This window comes from Hyperolius riggenbachi, chromosome 1, assembly GCF_040937935.1.
Source record: "Hyperolius riggenbachi isolate aHypRig1 chromosome 1, aHypRig1.pri, whole genome shotgun sequence".
Classification (NCBI taxonomy): Eukaryota; Metazoa; Chordata; class Amphibia; order Anura; family Hyperoliidae; genus Hyperolius; species Hyperolius riggenbachi.
In genome coordinates, this window is record NC_090646.1 from 253,271,273 (window position 1) to 253,295,404 (window position 24,132).

Below are 24,132 nucleotides of genomic sequence, written 5' to 3' on the forward strand. Positions count from 1 at the left end.
CAGCGGGGGACTGGAGCAGCAGTGAGTGACTACGAGAGCACAGGATGGCTGCATGAGGCTGGTAGAAGCCCCAGGTAAGTGAAACTCATGTTTTTATTTTGCTTGAACCTTCCCTTTAAGGCCAAGCTGCAGGGCTGCACAACAGCACACAAGTGATCCTCCCCCCCTTTTCTCCCCACCAACAGAGCTTCCTGTTGGTGGGGTCTGATCCCCGACAGTGTTTATTTTTACAAATATTTACTTTTTTTTTTTTTTTTTTATTAATAAATAGGGTTTTTTTTTTTTTTCTTCTTTAACTAAAACCCCTCCCTCCCCCTAGCAGCCAATCCTGGCGATCGGCTGTCATAGGCTTCTGCAGATGAGAGCCGATTACTCTCAGTCCCCGCTCGGAGACTGAAGGCGAGGCGGGGCGGAGCTCTGCCCCCCCCCCCCCCCCGAGCAAGAGATGTGCACGCAGCCTGCGAACTGCTGCCCCAGGACTTTACGCTGATCAGCATTAGGCGGTCCTGGGGCTGCCGCCGCAGCCACGCCCATCAGCGTGGCGCAGTCGGCAAGCAGTTAAGCAGAAGATGAAAAATTATCTCCTAGGAGAAAAAGTAAATTGAATAGGGACCTATATTTTATAAGGTTTCCACACAAGCTGATAGGCAAATGACTAATTGCCATTAAAAACATTTTTGCTTCAGTATTTGCTGAACTAATTATTTCAAACTAGGAGCAGAAAACCTATCTGAGATATACAATACATTCACCTGTCTATCTGATTCTATGCTGTTTCATTTACTACTGCTCCCTTGTCTTATGTGCACCCCCTGCGTTTCTTGGGTGGTGTGCTCCTTTCCCCAGAGATCATAAACACTATGCTGCTCTTCCAAACAGTCCCTTATGCTGGGAATACACCATGAGATATTTTGGCAGATAGATGGGTTGATAGGTAATTTCCAACAGGTCAGATCTTATTTTCGATCGATTTCTCATAGAAGTGAATACAAATTGATAAGAAAAACAAATCGGTAAAAAAAAAAAAAAAAAACCAATCGGACAGTAAATCTACTGAAAAATCTCATCGTGTATTCCCAGCATAAGAGGAGCATACAATCTAATCTCTACTATAGTTATAGTCTCCTAGCCATGGATCAGCCTAAATTTACGGGGTCTTCTGACCAATAAGAAATGCTAACTTCTGTTTATCCCTGCATGAACCAAAGTAGACAATGCACAAGGAATAAACATAAACAAAACAAGCTAATATATAAAGAATTGTATCAAAATACCAAAGTTTTGTAAAAGTAATCCCTTTTAATGGCTAATTGATATAATTAAATTATTCAAGCTTTCTGGGATTTAGTACCATGCCTGAAGAAGGGGACTAGATCCCAGAAACCTTGCATAATTTAATTCTATCAGTTAGCCATTAATAAAGGTATTACCTTTACAAAACTGTTTTTTCTACCTACATAATCTGTTTGGCTAACACTGTACAGAAACTTTTTTGCTACTATCAAAATACCAAAAATTTAGAAGAAACAATGTTTGAAATAATACATCCTCATACATAAACACTGAGGCTTAACCTTTTCAGTGTCCCCTGGAATGTGAATCCTAGTTAAAGCTTCAGTTTATTTAAGAATTTCCATAAATTGTAATAAATTTTTTTCCCCCTAAAGGTTATCATGCTGCAGCTAATCCTTTAGAGTAGACAGGAAATTCTAGTTTACAGTTTAAAGTGGAACTAAACTCATATTGTTCACATGTAGGGCACAAGCGGTACAAGGAATGCCCCAGAGGGACATTATTTGGAAGGGACGGGGGAGGGGGAGGGGGTTGAAGAGATGCCTCTGGGCCATGAATGCACCAGATTTAGTGTATATTGTTTTCCCCTGGTTTTGGTCCTCTAAACCTAGGCGAGTCTTATAGTCCGGAGCATCTTATAGTCTGATAAGTACAGCAAATTAAATACTTGTTCACCATTAAGAGTATCTTACCGATCAGTCTGCAGCACATGCAAAAGATGGTCCATGGCCTGAGTTCCAACTTCAAGACGGTATTTCTGTTTATAATAAAGGAGAATGAGATGGTTCCAAATAAAGCCAAAAAAGTGCCCATTTTAAAAGCTAATTTCTCCCCAAAAAATAGTGCCATGTTGTTCTGGTTTCCTCAAAGGGTAATTGTAATTACTTTTATCAAAGCTTTACTGAACAGTATCAGCAGATATTGTACAAACAATTATTAAATATTGAAACTAAAAAGATCACACAGGTTCATCAGCATTCAGTCACAGCCAACTATATAAAAAAAAAAAAAGCACATCATTAGAATGAGCGAGTACCAGTTCAGGCAGGAGTCCTTAAATGTCCCAGTAACCAATCCATGAAATCTGCTGCCCAAATTATCTGAGTTTGCATAGGAGACCCTGTATAACATAACGTCTCCACATTCTTTAACCAGCTTTGGGTGGGGAAAATCATGCAATTTCCTCTTTTGAACTATAAGCCATAGGGGTAAGTGTTATTACTGAAATGTGAACTCTGTGCAAGGTCTTCCAGCCACTAGTTAGTGATTTAATCTTCTGGAAATGGAAATAAAACACTATAATCAAACCCACCAATCAAGCTCTAAATCAACTTTAGAAAATGTATTGACCAAACTGATCAGGCTTAGTTATCATTTCTATCAGCTGTTCGGGTGGTGGAAAAGCAGGGGAATGACAGCCACAAAGGTAGAATGGAGAATGGCCCAAAGCCAACAGGTGAAGTGGTTTGATCGATTCTTGATCGGATTCCTTCTGAGAATGAGTAGCATTGAGTAATAAAATGAACCTAAAGCCTGGTACACACATCCAATTTTGACTGGTAAATAATAGACAGATTATCCCACTTCAAGGTATTAGGAGGGATTACTTACAGACTCTTATTCAAAATCTGTAAACTCACATTCTATTTGGTAAAATTGGTCAGCAATTGGCCAATCAAAATTAGATGTGTCTGTCAATTTTGATATACGCTGCTATCTCATGATGGATGTCCACCTTAAACTGGGTCCTATAAAACAAAATTACAAAACAATGTACTCTTGCAGCCTAGAGCATTACAGATATCCAAAAGAAAAAGAGAAAGGTCTTTACTATTATTATGTTTTATTTATAAAGCACCAACTCAATACACAGGTCTTGCTCAATGTCATACACGGTCACAGGCCATATACAGTAAGGCGGAGTGAACAGACCTTTGACAGAGACTTAAGGGCTCGTACAGCATCTCTTCTGTCCTCTAGCAAAGTTGATGAAGCAACTCGGTCACACAATTTCTGGATCTGTAAAATAAAAATGGTAACTTTAAAAAAGAGCTAGTGACATTTCAAAACAAGGTTTCCAAATCAGCTGGCTCTATACTTTTTGAATTCCTATGGCTGTCACTGGGAGAATTTCTACTAATCCAGTAATCTAGAAGTTCACTGTACACAGCATAGCTGTAGTCATTTATCTAAATAGCAGCAGCTTTTAGCAAATAATAGGATGATGATATGGGTACTTTAGTATGAACGCAAGCAGCAAATGGCAGTGTGGGGTGCTGAGTTAAGCCCAATCTACACGCTACTATTCTTTGTACGATTCGATTACGATTCTATTTACGATCCGATTAAATCCGACATGTCCAATCAGGATTTGATTCAATTCAATTTGCCATTGCAAAACAATGGCAAATCGAATCCCGATCGGACATGTTGGATTTAATTAGATCGTAAATAGAATCGTAATCGAAATCGCATCGTGTAGATGGGGCTTAAGAATGCATCAAATATTTAAACAACTCTGAACCTTTCAAAATCCCTTATGCACAATGCGGACCCACTTCTGATTCGGAACACTTTAAAGTATTTAAAAATTAAGCTCGCACATCCTTTAAAATACCAGGGCTGTGGAGTCGGTACAAAAATCCACCGACTCCTCAGTTTAGAATTCCACCAATTCCGACTCCTCTAATTTGCATATTACAATCTTGTTGATTGAAAGTATATAACATGAAATTCGTCTCTTAACTGCCAACGCTTAGGAATTTTAAAAGACAACTGAAGTGAGAAAGATATGGAGACTGTCATATTTATTCCCTTTAGTCATAGACTAAAACTAGTCCTTGCTAAGAGTACTTGTAAAAAGGTACAGGCCGGAACAAAGAACATCTATCAGGCCCTAGGCAATGTAACTGTGGGTACATGTAAGAGTGATGTGCAGGTACTCTGCAGGGGAATAAGGAGATTCTTTCTCTATTACACATTCTTCATGCACAATCTGAACCAGGTTTATGGGTGATAGACAACACCTCTGTGTTCAATGTGCACAACATTCTCAGTGGATTCCCTGCAGCTCTGTGGAGAGTGCATATGTAGAGTATAGTACTACTGTGTAACAAAGTAAACCTGAGACAGATGAAATTAAAGTTTTATCCATACCTGGGGCTTCCTCCAGCCCCCTTCAGGCTAATCAGTCCCTCGTTGTCCTCCTCCGCCACCCGGATCTTCTGCTATGAGTCCAGGTACTTGAGCCAGTCTGGCGTAGTGCACATGCACACACCACGCCGCCGGGAGCGTACTACACCTGTGCAGCACTGTTGCGCAGGTGCAGAACGCTCCTGGCTGTGGAAGCAGCATGCGGCCGGACTGCGCTGACTGGATGAATTACCAGGACTCATAGCAGAAGATCCAGGTGGTGGAGGTGGACAGCGAGGGACTGATTAGCCTGAAGGGGGCTGGAAGAAGCCCCAGGTATGTATAAAACTTTTCTTTTCATCCTCAGGTACCATTTAATTCGTAGTCACCAAACCAAATTTTAACAACATATCAAATTATTTGATTTCATGAGCAAAGAGAGTACATTTGCATAAATCAGAATCAACGCAGAATTATTTCCATCTCATTGACCATCTCTTTTTTTTTTTAAATCAGCCTTTATTAAAGCTAAACAGCAAATGTATAAAAAGACATTTTTGAACAGAATAACAGAGGTGTACAGCAGCAGCGATAAATCGATAATACAGGTAAGAATAGTCGAGGTAGCCTGACATAAGACATACAAAATGAACCATAATCACATTGACTTCAGAACTTACATAGAAAGCTTTAAGATATGTGGGGAAATTGTGAGGGGTACCCTTAACATCGGAGGGCTACCCAACAGCCGCTCAGCTAACCACCCTAAATAGTCTATCCATTATGAGTGCACGGTCAGGGAGACCAGGAGAGTCTAGCCAGGGAGCCCAGATTTTTTCAAATTTATTTGATGCTCCTCTGTGCTGATAAACCAACTTTTCTAATTTCAAATATGAGTTCAATTGCGCTATCCATAATGATAAGGATGGAGGGGCTGGGTTAATCCAGGCAGAGAGGATGAGCTTCCTGGCCTGAAACAACATTCTATGTAACATAGTTTGGGCTGGTTCAGGGATACTAACCCCAGCTAACAATCCTAATATGCAGAACTGGAAGGTTCTTGGTACATGAATATTGAGGAGAGAGTCAATTATATCTAATATGGCCTTCCAGTATCGATGAAGCTTGGGGCAGTGCCACAACATGTGGATAAGATCCCCGTGATCCCTGCTACACCAAGCACAGATAGGGTCAGCTCTGTAATGCATAGAATGCAATCTTTTTGGTGTTAATAGGGTTCTATGAAGGATATTTAGCTGAGATAGTTTATGAGTGGCGTTGATAGAAACTCATTGACCATCTCTATTAGTGACACGGCTACACATCAGGCTTTATACTTACAGCATAGATGTTATTTAGTATATATAAGAGATTCCTGTGTACACATCATATATACTGTACAGTCACAATCAGATGTGTATATCTGACTTTAAAAATACGGGGACTGCTTTATTGAAGTAGCACAAGTAACTAATTTTGATTGGTTTATTTCATTTTTGTGGACTAAGCACAGCTATTACTGTATGTATAAATTACAAGTGAGGGGTTATTATATATTGGTAGATTTTTAGAAAACCGCGCAGAACTGAGACATATTGCGAAATCACCAAATAGTGCAGTTTCCTTCTTAAACTGTGCTTAAATAGGAGGAGTTAAAGGTTTCTTAGACAGTGAGAGAAATTGCTGTTGCTGAGGTAACCAATACATCTGCTGTACTGAATCAATGATCATCACTGGAAGAATTAAGCACAGAACAGCTTCACAGGATTCAGCAGGGAAGGGGTAAAAGAACTCACAAATCATGCCTGGCCTGCACTGCTGCACAATCTGTACAAGTACTATTAAGCATTCCTTAATCTGCTGCAGTTTAGGAAGGGATTTGGACTTTTCTTAACTGTAGTGCAGTTCTAGATATTTATGCTAAACTGCTGCTATTAAGTAGCATTTAAGAAGTTCATCATGGAGAACTGTTCCCCCTGTTGGTTCGAACTGTTTATGAAAGAAAAAACTGTCGGTAATGATTTGATAAATCTGGCCCAGGGCATCTAGTATGGGTTAATGCTGCCTCCTGCACCCACTGCCTGATGGTTACAAGACTACTTCCTATTATCCCCAATAGTAAATGTTAGCACTAATAGCCCATTTATAGAACTGAATTCTAAAGGCTTATGTCAATCTGTAGTTCTGCTGGCCAACAAATTCTCAAAACTATTTAATTCTGAAACAAAGGTTTCCACCCAGAAAGGTCTGACTCAGTCGCAGTAAGTCATGGATCCTCCAATAAGATAAGGATAAGCTCACAGCAAAAAGCACCCACAAAAACACTGAACAGATTCCATGACCCATGACTGCCCCATTCAGACCTAACACAGCTGGAGTTCTGCTCAGGAACAGTAGGCCATACTATTTATGCTGACAAGAGCAGATTTCTAATTATCAGCTACAAGAATTAATTATTTGTAGTGATTTCTTCTAAAAAGTTGGGCAACAAAAACACAAGGATCCCATCAATATTACCTATTGTAATGCTTGTGTGCATAAGCAATACTGTCTGTCTACAAATCACAAGTGTAATGCTTGGGGGTTGACCTTTGACCACCCAGAGCAACAAGACTGGTAGCTGATTAATGGAAGAAGCTACACAGGCTGCCCAGAGCACTGCAGCTCTGGGCTTCCGATATCGCTACAAATAAGAAACAATGGCAGCGCAGTGCGATGTTGCGTTGCCTTAGCGATAGCAAGTATTCAGACAGGCACCAGACAGGACTAGATTGGAGCGTAACTAGTAGCAACCACAGCTCACAGTCACGTCCATAGAAGCAGAGCAAGCAGGCTAACATCACCAGCAAGCATCCACACAGACAAAACTACAGGAAAGAACATAACTAATAGCAACACAACTATGCTAGCTAAGCACGGGTGGTCACGATAAGCGCAACCTACCGAAACATGCGAAACAGACTAGCTAACAAAGTAACTGGAAAATCTCTGTAGCTCGAATAAAGCAAATAAACGACTCAACTAATGGATAAATATATATTAGCAGCAAGTCTGCATATATATTTATCAAGAACTAGCTAAAGCACAAGTAATAAGGTCACATTTATACTACAATAACAGAACTATACAGAGTAGCACAGTGCCCAGCAGACCAGCATAGTGATCGCTATGATGGGCGAGGGCTTAAAGGGGAGACAGACTTTTATACCGGCATCGACCAATGGATGCAAGCATGCAAATCTCCACACAGCTGAATGGTAATCATTGAATCCTGAGCTGGCTTGATTATCATTTGCTAGCTGGTTGTGAATGCAAAGGACTCCCATAGGAAATACATGCAGTATTACGTAACAACATGCCTGCAGGAAATCCAGGGCTATCTGGCCGCAGCTCAGCTGTAGTAAGCAATTGGTGGAATGATGACAGCATCCTGAGCTGCCCAGAACAGCAGAGCAATTGCAAATGACAATGTGACTCATTGCGAATGCACAATCGAATGCAGGCTAACAAGCCAGAACTGTCCGTTTGCAGCTCCACCGCAATAGACAGAACACACCACAGGAGGAATCCTTACACCTATATAATTTTCATTTGCGTTTTTCAACTCATTAAACTTGAACTCCAAAGGGTTATTTAAATTAAACACAGTGCTAGATTGCCACTAAATCAGCTCTAGTCACAAAACTTCTCATCAATGACATATTTATCACCTAAGTGAAAAAATAACCTTTCAGCACATTTATCAGCAAAATAATCACTCAAGCTAAGTTGTTCCTGATTAGCTTCATTTCAATATTACTTTTCTTAACTTGTTATATAATATTTTTGCTCTTTGTGAGCTTAAAAAAGTAACATAGATATGGTGAAAACAGGCAAAAAAAGTTTTGTGAATCATGCCCAATGTGTCAAAGTGAAAGATCCCTCTCTTAGCTGAATCTGATCAGAGAGGATTCTATTCCTAACAAACACAGCACATGGATTTTCAATAGATTTCAGCATGACCAAACGCCATCTAACCGCAATGTCACACTGCTCAATGCAGTAGATTGCTATGGGCTGTTGATCTACCACCAGTCCCTCCCCACCAACAGATTTTGTGTCTGATCTAATCAATTATTCTATCGATTATAGGCCTATAATTGGTCAAAGCTATGATTTGTCGGTCATGTTGGGGGATAGATTTCCTGCAGATTTGAGAAGAATAATTGAATCTGCCAGGAAAATAGCCATAGGAAAATAGACAAGTGTGTGGCTAGCCCATGTCCTATCTGTTTTTAGGGGTAGGTTAATACTTTTCTACTAAAGTTTTTTGAGTGGCGGTTGTTCTCAATATAAATATATTGGAATCCTTTTCAAGCTGCCTTCCCTCGGGTGCATCCTGAGGTGAACTTTTCAGGGACTTGTGCACCGATCATAAACTAATTTTTCCTGTGTGGCTACCAACAGTCCCAAATGTGACTACATGCAAAACTTAGGAAGTTGTTCACAAAACGTGAATATCAGGGGAAACAAGGCAAAATTGTCTTTTCATTATTTACAGAAGAGTACATGTGTATGTACAAATTAAACTAGTATGCATAAGAGAACCTGCAGCTGAGCTCATCCCAAGAGACCTCTGCCAATTAACTATAAGCAAGCATTTAGCAGAATGCACAACTAAAGAGATTCTAGGAAGCGATGTCTGATGTAACCCAATGTGAAAGACATTAAACAAGTGTAAAGCAAGCTCTTTTCACTCCAGGTTTGTTTTAAAGGTTAAATGGTGGGGACTTACATTGGACATTTGTATCAACAGTAGAAATGTACATATGACTATTCTTGAAGTAGCACTAACACTGACCGTAACTTCAGAGAATGAACTTTATTTGCATATGATCAGTTTTACCTCAAAATTGTTAAGAAATACAACAGCGGTTATTCTCATTGCACCTTGGGCCACCAAGTTACTGCATTTAATGTGAGCAATCATCAAAGAATAACAGGAGATCACAAAACTTCAAATAAAACTATAAACAAAGTAATAAACCAGTATAAACATGTTATAAATAGATGGTTGGCAAGCCAGTTTTGGTCATCCAAAGGGCAGAGCCACACTGCAGAACACTTTCAAATCCATCAGTGCCGCATTTGAGCTTTTAAAAACCACACTCCCATTTATTTGCATTCGACCTGCAGAAAAATTGCAGCGATCTCTGCCAATGGGAGTGCGTTTTTAGAAACCTAAATGCAGCGTTGACAGATCAAAAAATGCTCTGCAGTGTCGCTCAGCCCTTAGTGCGATACCGCAGGTCCATGAGGTAGTGCCACAGTCAGTAGCTGTGCACATGATCAAAGCCCCCATAGCTTTGTAGTGCATCAGATCAATATTAGATAAGATTTCTGCTGAAATGTCATTTAACATCAAAAGTGCAAGGTAGTGAACAGTGGCAGATCAGGTATATGATCATATATCTGGATGATATCCATCGCATAACTGATGCAAAACCAGCACTAGTATATAAACTCTATATGCTTAACCACGCAGTTAAGTTTTCTGTAAATGCTGTAAGGTCAATAGCAATATTGAACATTTAGCAAGATCTCATATCAAGCATGACAAGTTTGATGGTGATGCTCAGTCAGTGACAACTGCCTAATAAATAGGACTGGCCAGGATATCAGGTCAATAACAGAGTCAGTCATTATACATACAACAACAAGAGATCACTGTGAACCTCCGTCTATTGTCCTGCCTGGTTGCTTTCTACTATTTAGTCAAAAGGGACCTGCTTTTGCCTATCTGCAGTAATACCACACATCTCTCATGATAGTGAAGATGGTGCCACTACCAGAGATTAGTGATGGCCATGTCTAGGAGAAATCATGTAGAAGCATGTGATAGTTTGGTTAGGTGATACATATGCAAGTCTCTGATTTGCTAGTCATGATCATGCGCTACAGTAGGATGAGATCACAGCAATTCAGAGCTTTGCAAATCTATCAGCTGATCAAACAAATAACATGCTTCTCCTTCAGTCCTCCTAGCAATAACATCACTATCAGTGATAACGGACCATATTCAATTCCCTTTTTCTTCTAGTAGATACCAGTACTTTTTTTTATCTTTTGCTTAAAATAACTTTTCAGCAATTTGCAATTAAAAAAGAAAAAAAAAAAAAAGTACAAGAACAGGTAGGTGAAAAGGTATTGTAAAAGTATTTTCTTGCTTGCTAGTGACTTAAAAGGAATTTTATTGATCAAGTGTGAATATATCACCTAGGAAAAAAAACTCAGGAGAAAACGTTAATTGCATATGAGCCAATGACACATACACATGAACAAAAGCAATACGAAAAATGTGGTTTTATTAAAAGGGATGGTCAGTGATCTGATCTGAAGCAAAGCTCTGTTCAATTAAACTCCCATTCATGTGTAGAGATTTTCCCATTTTATTCATTTCTACTGTATACGTTTGGATGGCTGAAGTTCACTGACACTATTTCCAATCACTCCATTGACTAAAGTGTGTAAAGATGCACAGCGATTGCTGCCTGTAAGAATAGTGACTCCATCCCTCGGACGAAAGTTCAGGGCCAAGTGCTGTACCGATGTGTCACTAGGCTACAGCCGAGCGATGCGCTGTTACTATGGAGGGGGGAGGAGGGATGACAGCGCAGCACAGGATGGAGTGATTATCACTGTGAGGGGTAAGGAAGAGAACAATGTTCTTGCAGGAGATGATCCGGCACTCCAGATCTTTCAGCAACACATTAGCCTCAATTCACTAAGCAGTTTAGACTAGTCTATTGATGGTTTTTAGTCTACTGTTGGTTTGGCCAGTTGCATCAAAGGGGAATTCACTATTACCAAAATGTTTTAGACCTGTTTTTAGACCTGGTCTAAACAATTTGGCAATTAGGTGGGTAAAGCAGGGGAAATTATCAAAAGATGCAATTCACAAACAAGTAGCTATGACTGACATCCTTCTCCTTTGATGAGCTCTCCTCTGCACACAATTAAACTCCTTATTTAATAATTAATTAAAAAGGTTCCATCCTCACATGTAAAATACCTCACAGAATTAAGGTCCCTACACACGCCGGACTGCAGGCAACGACGAGTCCGTCGTCACCTCCCGCTGGGTGGGCGTTTCAGTGACAGTCCGGCGTGTGTACAGTCTGTCTGCAGACTGATACGGCTGTTTCTGAGCGATCCACCGGGTGGATCGCTCAGAAACAGCCGTATCAGTCCGCCGACAGACTGTACACACGCCGGACTGTCTGCTGAAAACCCGCCCAGCGGGAGGTGACGACAGACCCGTCGTTGCCTGCAGTCCGGCGTGTGTACAGACCTTTACTATACAGACAAGAAATCAGCATGGTTACTCCTTGTTTGCCTTTGTGAATTGTGTAATTACTGTATGTTAGACCAGGTCTAAAACATTACACCAAACCATCAGTAGACAAAAAACCATCTGTAGACCAATCTAAACTGCTTAGTGAAGTGAGGCCATTGTGATGACTGTACACATAATAGATTCTCAGCAGAGATAGCTGTGACTGGCTGCCTCTGCTGAGTTTAGATTAGTGTGTGTACGAGGTTTTTTGCCTAAAATGAGTGCTTTCACTGCAGCATTTGCCGTATTTTTTATATAAGATGCACTTTTTCTCCCCCAAAAGTCATACAGTCCAAATGATACATTTTGGGACTGGCACTGTCCTACCCCCTGACCCCTCTGGTGTCCGCTGTCCCCCTGCCCCCTCGGGTTTCACTGTCCCCCATCCCCTCCGGGTCCTCTGCCCCGTTTAGGCCTGGTTCACATTAGCGTTATGAGCCAAAAGGATGTGGTGAGTGGATCCAGTCTCCGCTTCACCGGATCCGGATGACTCAGTTCGTGGCTCGGTTCACATAGTGAAAACGGATCTGATCAATGATCATTTTCACTCAGCAAATACATACCTAATTTTCAGTAGTAGCCGGCGGTAGAGGCTTCCTCTTCTTCCGCTGCGACTACACAGCGCGTCAATGCAACTAGTCACATGACGCGGAAGAAGACGGAAGCCTCTACCGCCGGCTACTACTGAAAATTAGGTATGTATAAACCCTCCCTCACCCACCAGCCCATCTGCTGTACCCTCCCGTCGCTAGATTTGCGTCGGCACATGCTCCCATCCCTGTGGAACGGTCAGTTTCTTCACTAGTGTGAAGAAACGTTCCGTTTCCCATTGCTGCAGTATTTTTTGTCCGAATCCGTTCCGCTGGGCAGAACGGTCCGGAAAATTAGGGCCTGCAGCATTTTTTAGATCCCTGGACCGGAACCTACGGAACATATCCGTACCAACGGACGCATGTGAATGGATCCATCGGTTAACATTGGATCCGCAAAAAAAACGCTAATGTGAACCAGCCCGGTTACATAGCTATGGAGAACGCTGCATATTACCGGAAAGTATATACACACACCTATGGAAGTAGCCACACAGCTTCACACATCCCCCTGTCCCCCTTCTACATACAGAGAATGCTTCAAATTACTGGAAAGTAAATACACAGCCATGGAAGTAGCCACACAGCTTTATGCTGGGCATACACTATTCGTTTTACCCCTATCAATCGAGCTGCTGATGGCTTGATTGATAATATCCAACAGGTCCGATGACCCGCCGGATCGATTCCCCGCTCGATGCCAGCGGGCAATCGAGCGGAAGATAAGGAAGCGCCCGCAGGGACGAGCGGGAATCGATTCCGCACGGCCACGGGGACGCCCCGTGTATGCCCAGCATTAGAATGCATCTCCGAATCAGGCGGGGGCGAGGCCCAAGACCGCCAATCACAGCCCTAACTGCTCTCTTCTTAATACCACGGCTCCTCATTGGGGCCAATCACTGCACTCCCTTCTAATGAGGGAGTCAAGGGCAAATATCCATCCATTAGATGTTAATTTGTCAAATAGTAATGGGTAAAGTCTGCTAACAGAAGGTAATAAAGGCTAAACCTAACCCGGAGAGAATTTTTCTACAAATTGAAATACCTTAGCAGAGACTAATGAAACGATGAACCTTTCTCCGACAGTCTCATGCAGATTAACCTCCCTGGCGGTATAAAAAAATCCGCCAGGAGGCAGCGCGGCAGTTTTTTTTTTTTTTATTATTATATCATGTAGCGAGCCCAGGGCTCGCTACATGATAGCCGCTGCTCAGCGGCATCCCCCCGCCCGCCATGGCGGGATGACGTCACCGATGTCGGGACGTCATTGGGAGTCCCGAAACACCCCTCAGCGCTGCCTGGCACTGATTGGCCAGGCAGCACACGGGGTCTGGGGGGGCGCACGGATAGCGGCGATCGGTGTGCTCATGCAGCTAGCAAAGTGCTATTTTCACGCAGCAAAAAAAAAAAAAAAAATTAAACAAATCGGCCCAGCAGGGCCGGAGAAAACCTCCTGCGCGGCTTACCCCGAACGTATACCGCCAAGGAGGTTAAAGTGTACCAGACCTGACGAAAGCAAATAGATTTATACATACCTGGGGCTTCCTCAGGCCCCATACGCTCAGATCGATCCCATGCAGCCGTCCTCCTCTGGCCACAGCTTCGGTACCGGGTACCAGCACTTCCGTCAGTCTAATATCTAATAGACGGTATCTAATAGCTCCGTCTATCTGATGGAAAATTGAACCATGTAGATGAGGCTTAATACTTTTAGCTATAGACCCTTAAATAGCATGCAGCAGATCAGGTGTTTCTGACATTATTGTCAGATCTGACTAGTCCATCTCATCATAGGGGATTCTCAGCAAGGCTTTTAATCTATCTATAAAGATATTCCCTAAAAAAAAAAAAAAAAAAAAGATTTAAACAATGATGTTGGCCAGCTTCCCTGCGCGCTACAGTTTTTTTGGCAACTGGACAGAGCAACTGCCATTCACTAAGTGCTTTTGAAAATAAATAAACCCCTGAGAATCCCCCATGAAGAGATGGACTAGTCCAAAACCTGTCACTTCTGTCAGATTTCTACTACCTACTGTAAGTGACAGCAACATAGGAGAAAAGTAATTTATGGCTCATTTTACTCTGGAAAAAAACATACTTCTTATTTGTATATGTTTGCACAGATTTAAAGTTTTACAATTTTTCACCATAGTGCCCCTTTAATACAAGATTGGGAGCACTGGAAGTTTGGTACATTAAGGAATTTTTCGCACTTAGTCCTTTGCATTGCAATAGACAATATCAACGCATCACGTTGCAATGCTATCCTTGGCACTTGTCTACTTTAGGAAACCTCATAGGGAACAGTGCTCCAATCACAGCACCCTCTACAGCATGAACTGTAATTGGCCATATAGTTTGGCCGTAGTTTACTACAGCTTAACTGAAACCTAGCAGTTTGGGAGGCTGCTGTCCACCCAATCATATTAGTGGAATTTCCATATGAGGATTCCTGATGTGTCCCTTAAAGAGGATCTGTAACCTCAAAAAATCCCCTGGGGGGTACTCACCTCGGGTGGGGGAAGCCTCCGGATCCTAATGAGGCTTCCCACGCCGTCCTCTGTCCCACGGGGGTCTCGCTGCAGCCCTCCGTGCAGCCGTGACGTAATATTTACCTTCCTGGCTCCGGCGCAGGCGCTCTGACGGCTGTCGGCTCCGAACTACACGGAAATACCCGATCGCCGTCGGGTCTGCTCTACTGCGCAGGCGCAAGTTTCCGGCGCCTGCGCAGTAGAGCGGACCCGACTGAGATCGGGTATTTCCGTGTAGTTCGGAGAGGAAAGCAGCCACAGCGCCCCTGCTGGAGCCAGCAAAGGTAAATATTGAAATTACAGTCGGGCCTGTCGCCGGCTGTTCAGAGGGCTGCAGCGAGACCCCCGTGGGACAGAGGACGGCGTGGGAAGCCTCATTAGGATCCGGAGGCTTCCCCCACCCGAGGTGAGTACCCCCCAGGGGATCTTTTTCATGTTACAGAGTCTCTTTAAACTAGACTAACGCCACATTCTTATGGCGCAGTGTGCAGGTTCTGACACAGTAATGCACAGCATGCTGTGTATTAATCGATCAACGTGTGTGTGTGTGTGTTTACAGTGGCAGTGAGGCATTCTTTTCATTGTACTGTACTTATCTTAAAAGAAACCCGACGGTGAGAGTGATATGGAGGCTGCCATATTTATTTCCATGTAAGCAATACCAACTGCCTGGCAGTCCACCTGATCCTGTGTCTCTAACACTCTTAGCCACAGACCCTGAATAAGCATGCAGCAGATCAGGGTGCTCTGCCTCAGCTGATTTAGGTTTTACTGGATTATCCATATGCTTGTTTCAGGGTTTTCACTCAGACACTACATATGCCATAAGATCAACAGGACTGCCAGGCAACTGGCAAGGTTTACAAGAAAATAAATATGGTAGCCTCCATATCCCTCTCACTTCAGGTTCCCTTTAAGGTGTCTACAAACCTCCTGACAGTGGCATAGCTAAGAAGCTATGGGCCCCAGTGCGAGTTTTGCCCCTAGGGTAGAGACAATGCCATCAGCTGTCCAGGGGACGGATCGCTCATGGGCTGGCAGCCACTGTACATATGCCGAGTGTAGGCTGAGGTGGTCGTTATCGGTCACCTTAGTCAGGCGTGTGAACAGGCCATTACTGTACTGTCAGGACACAACTTACATCATGTGAAAGGGCCCTAAATGTCACAACACCCACTATTGGCTACAGCTTTTGGTTAGCCACCCAGCCTATACTCCATAGAGCTAAAAAGCACTTCTAAGGGGAAAATGCTGGTGTACTATATTACAATTAGGTGTGAGCAGTCTGAGCTAGAGGCTTTGATTGAGTAAATGTAATACCTTCCAAGAGATATTTGCATGCCAAAAAACAACAGTTTGCTACCAAGCACAAGATTTTACATAACTAGAGAACAGGGCAGGACATCCATTGAGCAATAAGTAATACAGCTCAGGCAGATTATGGTCCTATACAGTGCCTGCAGTGATACTGATGCAGGTGGATGACCCCATATTACAGAGAAGGCGGAGGCTGCTGTCACTCACAGTATCAGCTCCAGACGGCTGCACCCCGGAGCTCGGCTGACCTCCCATCACTCCCCGCAGGAAATTCATGGTGAAGGCTGGGCAATGTGCGAGGAGTCAGATCTTCAGTATCGGCACAGCGGCTCAGGCCCCGATGTTGTGGAGACAGGGAGGAGAGGTGAAGGGTGAAGAAGGGGCGGGCCGCTAAGCGCTGTACACAGGGCAGAAGTGTGATGATGACGTGGGCATGAAGGAATGAGAAACCCGGAAGCGGCGCACAGAGGCCACGCATGCGTGGAAACGTGGCGTTGACGTGTATTTGGTGGAGTTGCGGTCACATGACTTTCCCCTGCTGTATTTTTCTTGCTATCAGTGTGTGAATTTTCGCAGTAGATAGAAAATAATGTTCGATTTGCGCTCTAGGTAAATAGGGAAGTAAACAAAGGAAAGGGTGTGTGGTGGCTTCACTCCCAGTCACAAATAGTTGCTTGACTGACATGCTGAGATGTTTTTGTGACAGTTTAATCATACTGGGCTCCATTCATAAAACATTTGAGTCGGAAAAAATCGTGGAGGTAAAATACCGCAGCGGTATTTTAGACTTCTGGGTGGTCATTCATAAAAATCTTGTCAGCTGCCATGCAAGTGCGGAGATCTCCCGCTGAAGGCTGGCGGTAAGCTGTCGGAACGACGGAAGGCATGCGAAAACACTTAAGCCGGCAGAGTCCCTCCGTGCGCTGTTCTCTCTGGGAGGTCTGTCCCATTCACTTGTATGTAATCCGCAGGCTTCTCGCTAAATCAGAGAAAGCGGTATTTCCCATCCACATACCGCTTCCTCTAATCTTTATGAATGGCCATTTTGTTACTTTTTTCTAGATAAATCTAAAAAAACACTGCAGAAGGCGGTAATTTCTCGCTCTGCTGGGGGGTTGTAGATTTTCATGCGGGAACAGCTTTTATGAATGCCCACTTTGCTAAATGGTCGGGAAAGTCCGCTGTTTTGAGCGGAAAACTTGCGGTAAAGTTTAATGAATAGAGCCCAACGGGCTCTATTCATAAAAAAACTTGTGGCGTAAATACTCGTAGAGGTAAAATACCGCAGCGGTATTTTACACTTCTGGATGGTCATTCAAAAAAATCTTGCCAGCTGCGATGCAAGAGCGGAGATCTCCCGCTGAAAGCTGTCGGAAGGCATGCGGAAACACTTCAGCCGGCAGAGTCCCTCCGTGCACTGCTCTCTCTAGGAGGTCTGTCCCAGTCACTTGTATGTAATCCGTAAAATCAGAGGAAGCTGTATTTCCTGTCCACATACCGCTTCCTCTAAACTTTATGAATGGCCATTTGTTACTTTTTTCTAGATAAATCTAGAAAAACACTGGAGAAGGCGGAAATTTCTCGCTCTGCTGGGGGATTGTAGATTTTCATGCGGGAACAGCTTTTATGAATGCCCACTTTGCTAGATGGACGGGAAAATCCGCTGTTTTTAGCGGAAAACTTGCGGTAACCTTTTATGAATAGAGCCTAATGTGTTCTCACCGTGTTCACTGAGATAGAAACTGAAACCTGCGCAAATGGCTGAAAAATGAAAATTAAAGCCATTTTTTTGTTTTTCAAAAATTAATTTTTATTAATAAGGTACAAAATATGGAACAGACATAAGACAGGTGAAATGCAAAATAACAACAGCATTTACAGTTGTCGTATAAACATCTGGTAAAGTATCAATTGCACTGTGTATTTCTGGGGGGGGGGGGGGAAGAGGAAGGTACTGGGGGAAGTGAATGGGGGGAGGGGGGAGGCCGGGGTAGGGAGGGAGAGGAAGGGGGAAAAGGTGGGAGTGGGGAAGAAGGGAGGGGAGGGGGGAGGAGGGGGAAGGGTAATACCAACGGTATTCCAGGCCCATGCTTCATTAGTAATATGACAAACCTATTTAAATTAACTGAGTAAAACAGAGGTCTAAGAGAACTATCAACATGCTTAATGTTTGAGAACAGCTGGGCTCTACCAGGCTAATTCTAGCTCTGAAGTAAATCCGGCACTAGCAGCCAGAAGGAGCAACCTGTTGAGAAACAACCTCGAAATTGGAAAAAAGCACCTGTTGCCACAGGGGGTATGAAGACTAGGATGTTACGGGGTGTCAAACACCTCAAGCTAAATACAAAGCTATCACTAGGTGTATCAGAGATGGGGGGGGGGGGGGTTAGAAGAGGGAGAGGGCGTATGGACTCTCGTGAGATTAAGTAAGGGTAGGACCTTTTCATGGCGGACACAAGGAAGGGAGAGAATTATGTGGAGAGGAAATCCTGGAGGGAGGTGGAGTCTCTAAACTCCGTCCATACCGCCCATCTGGTAGTGAATTTATGAGGATTGGCTTGGGGTGAGGAGGTGAGCTCATCCATTCTCATGATATGATTGATATATAAAACCAGCTCTGATAGGTCAGGCGATTCCTTCTGTCTCCACTTTCTAGCTATTATACCTCTGGCTGCTATCAGGATAAATCTAAACATTGATTTCTTGGCTCTTGAGATAGGCCCAGGGAGGATGGAAAGGAGAGCAACCTCGGGGGAGGGCGACACCGGGCTCAGGTATAGAATTTCATGGAGGGCAAACACCTTCTTCCAGAGTCTATTGAGTTTACTACACGACCACCAAACATAGAGGAAGTCACCAAGATCACTTTCACATCTCCAACATCTATCGGAGGCTGAGGGTTGAAATTTTGCTAGTCTGTAGGGATCTCTGTACCATCTAGTGATAAGTTTATAGTTCCTCTCTTGAAAGAGTACTGAAGGGGAGATTTTGTGTGCCAGCGTGAATGCCTTATCCCAGTCCTCCGAGTCGATCTCCTTTCCAAGATCCCGGTGCCATGTCTCCATCAGCCCCTGGAGAGAGCTCTCCCCAGAGTCAGCGTTAAGGATGCTATAAATTTGAGAAAGTTGGTGCTCAGGTCTGGAGGCCAGGGAACAAATATTTTCAAAGGCGGTCAGAGGCCTGTGGACATTGCCCCTAGGTCTCAGGGAGCTATAAAATGATTTAAATTGGTGGCATAAAAGCCATTCCGGTGAGGGGCTATCTGTCGAGAATTTACATTTCGAGGAGGGCAGTAAGCTATTAGAAGTAATGTAGTGTCTTAATTGGGGCCAATGTTGTCTATGTCTGCCTAAGAAAGAATCCCCCCTCATACCAGGTCCAAACTCTGCATTATCCAGAATGGGCGTAAGAGGTCCCGGTATCGTAGATATTTTGGATTTGTTTCTAATTCTGTCCCATCGTTCTAATATCGTTCTGGACCAGAACTGGAGAAGGGAAAGATTAGGCCTCCCAGCTTTAGGGGTCCACAGTAAAGCTCTGAGGTCCACAGGATCGAAGGTTGACTCATAAGTTACCCACTGTTTCTGCATTCTGCCTTGGAAGCAGTCTACTATCAAGGATAAGAGAGAGGAATCGTAGTATTTTTGAAAGTTAGGTAGGCCCAAGCCCCCGTCTTCCTTAGGTCTAAATAATAAGTTAATGTTTGTGCGTGGCCTCTTCCCCTGCCAAAGAAAGCAACTAATTTTGGATCTTAGTTTGGCTAGGAAGTCCTTAGAAACGGGAATTGGGATTGCTTGCAAGACATACAAGAGGCGAGGGAGAATATCCATCTTGATTACATTCGCCCTCCCTAGCCAGGGTATATGTAGATTTCTCCAGGAGTGGAGATCTTTGTTGATATTGTCAATAAGTGGTGGGAGGTTCAAGCTAAAGAGGCCAGAGAGCTGAGTAGGAACATGTATTCCCAGGTATTTGATGGAGTCTTTAACCCACCTAAATGGAAATGCTGATTGAATATGCAGGACCGTCTTCTGAAGTAATGATACATTGAGAATCTTTGTTTTAGATAAATTAATTTTGAAATTACTCATATCCCCGAACTCTCTGGCCTCTTTAAGGAAATTGATCAGGGAGATTAAGGGGTCGGTGATGTATAGTAGGAGGTCGTCGGCAAAGAGAGATATCTTAGCCGAGGATTCACCATATCTCATCCCCCGAATATCTGAATTGTCCCTGAGGGCTTTAGCAAAATGCTCCATGCAGAGGATATACAGGAGGGGGGACAGGGGGCACCCCTGTCTGTTCCCGTTCCTAATAGTGAAGGCGTCCGACAGGATCCCATTGACGCGAACCCTAGCGGAAGGATTACCATAAAGGCTCATGATTTTATTAAGGAGATTTGGGCCAAGGCCTATCTGGACCTGGGTCTCTTCAAGAAAACACCAATGGATCCTGTCGAACGCCTTCTCAGCATCAACCACGAGAATACACATTGGGATACTGCTGGTTTGTGCTCTATTTATAAGGGAAATGGTTTTGAGAATATTATCTCTAGCCTCGCGTGTTGGTGTGAACCCAGCCTGGTCCAGGTGAATAAGCTTAACCAGGTGTTCTTTGAGTCTTTCAGCAATAATCTTAGAGAAGATCTTAATATCAATATTGATTAAGGAGATAGGGCGGTAGCTACTGCAAGCGTTAGGGTCCTTTCCACTTTTAGGTATGACCACAATGTGGGCTTGAAGAGCCTGCGTCGGGATTGGCTGATCAGGTGAGTATTTATTAAAGGCATTTGTCATTAAAGGGGCTAAGTCACTTGCAAAGGTCTTGTAGAAGGCTCCAGAATAGCCATCCGGGCCAGGGCTCTTACCAGGTTTAAGAGTGGCAATACCCGAGAGGACCTCAGATTCATCAATTGCCTTCTCCAGTTCTGCGATCACGTCTGGGTCCAGTGCTGGGAGACCTGTTCTAGCTATGTATGAGTTAATTTTGGCTCTAAGAGAGGCGGGGTCCAGATCTTTAAATTTCCCGGGGAGGTTGTACAGGTCTTTGCAGAATGAACGGAATTCTTTAGCTATGTCAGTGGATTTGTGGACCAATCTATTCTGAGTTGTAGATATGGAGAAAATAAATGTGGACATGGAGCGTGGGTGTAAATATTTGGCTAAGAGGGTACCACATTTGTTAGCTTTCTCGTATAAGATCCCTCGAAACCTTTCCCTCTGGGCCAGTGACCTCTCATCCAAAAGAGAGAGTAACATCTGTCTAGAGGTTGAGAGTTGGATGTTAGTGAGGTTTGTTTTGTCAGTCTCCCTTTTGAGTTTGTCCTCAAGAAGAGAGATTTCTTTAATTAAGGTTGAGATCTTGTGCCCTCTTTCCCTCTTTAATCGTGATCCGTGTAATATCAGGAGACCCCTAATGATGCATTTTAAGGCTTCCCATTTAAATACAGGAGAGGTCTCATCAGAAGCGTGGTTTACAACAAACTCCTTAATTGAGTTCTTGATGTCTTGGGAGCATGTAGGATCTTTTAGCAAGTTATTATTGAGCTTCCATTGATATGGGCCCCGGGTCTCGTCCAGCATTCCCAGTGAGCAGTAAACCGGGGCATGGTCAGACCATATCTTGATGCCTATGTCTGTGGATATGACCAGGTCCAACTGACTATGGGATGTGAAAATGACATAAATTCTGCTAGAAGTGCTATGAGGGGCAGAGAAAAAGGAAAAGTCCTTGTCTCTGGGATGGAATATACGCCAGACATCTACGAGTCTGAGGTCGTTCAGCTTTAGTTTAATTTTGGTCCTGACACCCACGGGAATGCTGGACCGACCAGAGAAAGAGTCCATCTCCGGAGAGAGACAAAAGTTTAAGTCTGCTCCCAAGATGATCTGGCCCCTGGCAAAGGTCTGGAGTTTAGAAAGGTGGGTCAGGAACCACTTCCCTTGGTTGCTGTTTGGTAGGTAAAATGATGCTATCGTGTATGATTTATTTAGGATTTTAACTCTAACAAACAGGAATCTGCCCAGAGGGTCAGCTAAGGTTTCCACCTCAGAGATGGGGAGAGACTTGTGTAAAGCAATTGAGACCCCTTTCGACTTGGAGTCCGGGAACGTACTACGAAACCAAGTGGTAAAGAAGCTATCCTTAACCATTGGGTGGTTGTGTGTCTGGAAGTGTGTCTCCTGAAGCATCAACACCTTGACCTTAGATTTGTGCATACTATGCAAGATCTGAGACCTTTTATTTGGATTGTCAAATCCCTTAACATTAAAAGAGGCACATTTGCATCCCCCCCCCCCCTTCCCCCTAGACACACCTGAGGGCTGCATATACACAGACATAGATGTGGAGCCCTGTGGCAATCAAATCTCTGATAGGTTGTATCAAGTCAGCAAAAGTAAGCATTGCGTAGAGCATCCTAAACAGGTACAGCTTTGGTAGGGTCAAACAGTTGCGGGGAAAACTTATAACAACACACATAAAAAGGCAACATACAGCAAACTCTGCATAGGTTGCAGAGTAGAGAGAGTGCACAGTCAGAGGACTAGAAAGCCCTGTATTAAGAGGGCTTCTGTGCAGTGGAGCGAGGAGGCCCATAGCTCAACGCGGTGGGCCGCGACCTCATCCCCCGAGTCTCAATTATGATGGGATTGGCCGGGGGGGCAGGCAGCTGTAGAAAAATCGGCCTGGATTCTGTAGTATTGACATGGGCATTCAGCCCGATGGGCAAAAGTCAGGAAGGGAAGTTCCATCTCTGCTGGAGGTGTATAGTACGGCATCCAAAGTTAGGGACTAGAGCCTGTCTGAGAGGTAAGGTTTCTGAAGGTCTTCTGATTGTAGAATGGTGACCCATGAGGGGGGTAGGGAATAAGGGGGCTCAGTCTACTGAGGAGCTGGAAAACTGCAAGGCCTTCCGAAAGAATCATAAAAAGCATAAGTGGGGGTGGGCGTAAAGCAGCGTTAGCATGCGGCTGCATGTCCCGAAAAACATCAAAACTTATAAAGAATGTCAGAAGCTGGTAAACGGGCATAACAAAAAGGTAACGATCTCACCCGATATGATTCTCTTGGTTTTGATCGGGGTATGTTCTCCGTCTGTTGTTTCTCCCCACGGTTTGCCATCGGGGCCTTTGTGGAAGTGAGTTCTTGTTGTCCGGAGCATCCAATGGCCATTCCTTGATGTGTACTGTGGGTAGGCCTAGTGCGTCACAGAAGGCGCGTAGATCCTCCGGTGAAGATAGAGATGCGGATTTCCCATCATGTTTCACCTGGAGTTGGAAAGGGTAGCTCCATCTGTAGGGAATCTGTCTTTCACGTAGGACATCCAGGATAGGTCTAACCGCTCTGCGCATCTGTAGAGTGAGGCGGGATAGGTCTGCCAGTATAGTGATCTTTGCACCATCTAGCTCGATATGGCCTTTGTCTCTGGCTGCGAGCATGATGGCGTCTTTAACTTTGTAATAGTGGATTCTACATACCACATCACGTGGCCTTTCAGGATCAGTGCTCACAGGACCGAGAGTACGATGTGCCCGATCAATTTCTATAGGGGAGTCGTTTGGATTGTTCAGGAACATGTTGAAGATGCCAATGAGGGTAGGGACCAAGTCCTGAGTTTTCGTGGCTTCAGGGATGCCCCTCACTCGTAAGTTATTACGCCTTTGGCGGTTTTCCTGATCATCGATCTTTAAATAAATGTCCCTTATCTGCATGGTGTGCTTGTTAATCGTAGCTTGCTGGGACCTCTGGGTTTGCATCACGGATTCTACGTTCTTTTCAGTCTCTTCCACTCTGTGGCCCACCTGCCTGATCTCGGATTTAACCTCCTCCAGCTCCCTCCTATAGGTAGCTTCAATGCGGCTAACGTACCTCTCAAGATCATCTTTGGTAGGCA

At 43.8% G+C, this 24,132-nt stretch overlaps 1 protein-coding gene across 6 annotated transcripts in view; it reads right to left on the reverse strand.

Moving 5' to 3' along the window:
- The window catches only part of USO1 (USO1 vesicle transport factor), a 95,303-nt gene extending 78,614 nt beyond the window's left edge, over positions 1-16,689 (reverse strand). For 3 of the 6 annotated variants that reach the window (XM_068232858.1, XM_068232850.1, XM_068232842.1), the window contains exons 1-3: positions 16,446-16,689; positions 3,226-3,312; positions 1,986-2,050 (exon numbers count right to left, since the gene is read on the reverse strand). In XM_068232858.1, coding sequence (XP_068088959.1) covers positions 1,986-2,050; positions 3,226-3,312; positions 16,446-16,514 — 221 coding nt within the window. In that variant the 5' untranslated portion in view covers positions 16,515-16,689. The remainder of the gene's footprint in view (positions 1-1,985; positions 2,051-3,225; positions 3,313-16,445) is intronic. The other 3 variants (XM_068232885.1, XM_068232876.1, XM_068232868.1) reach the window with 1 other exon arrangement.
- Between the last annotated feature and the right edge of the window lie 7,443 nt (positions 16,690-24,132).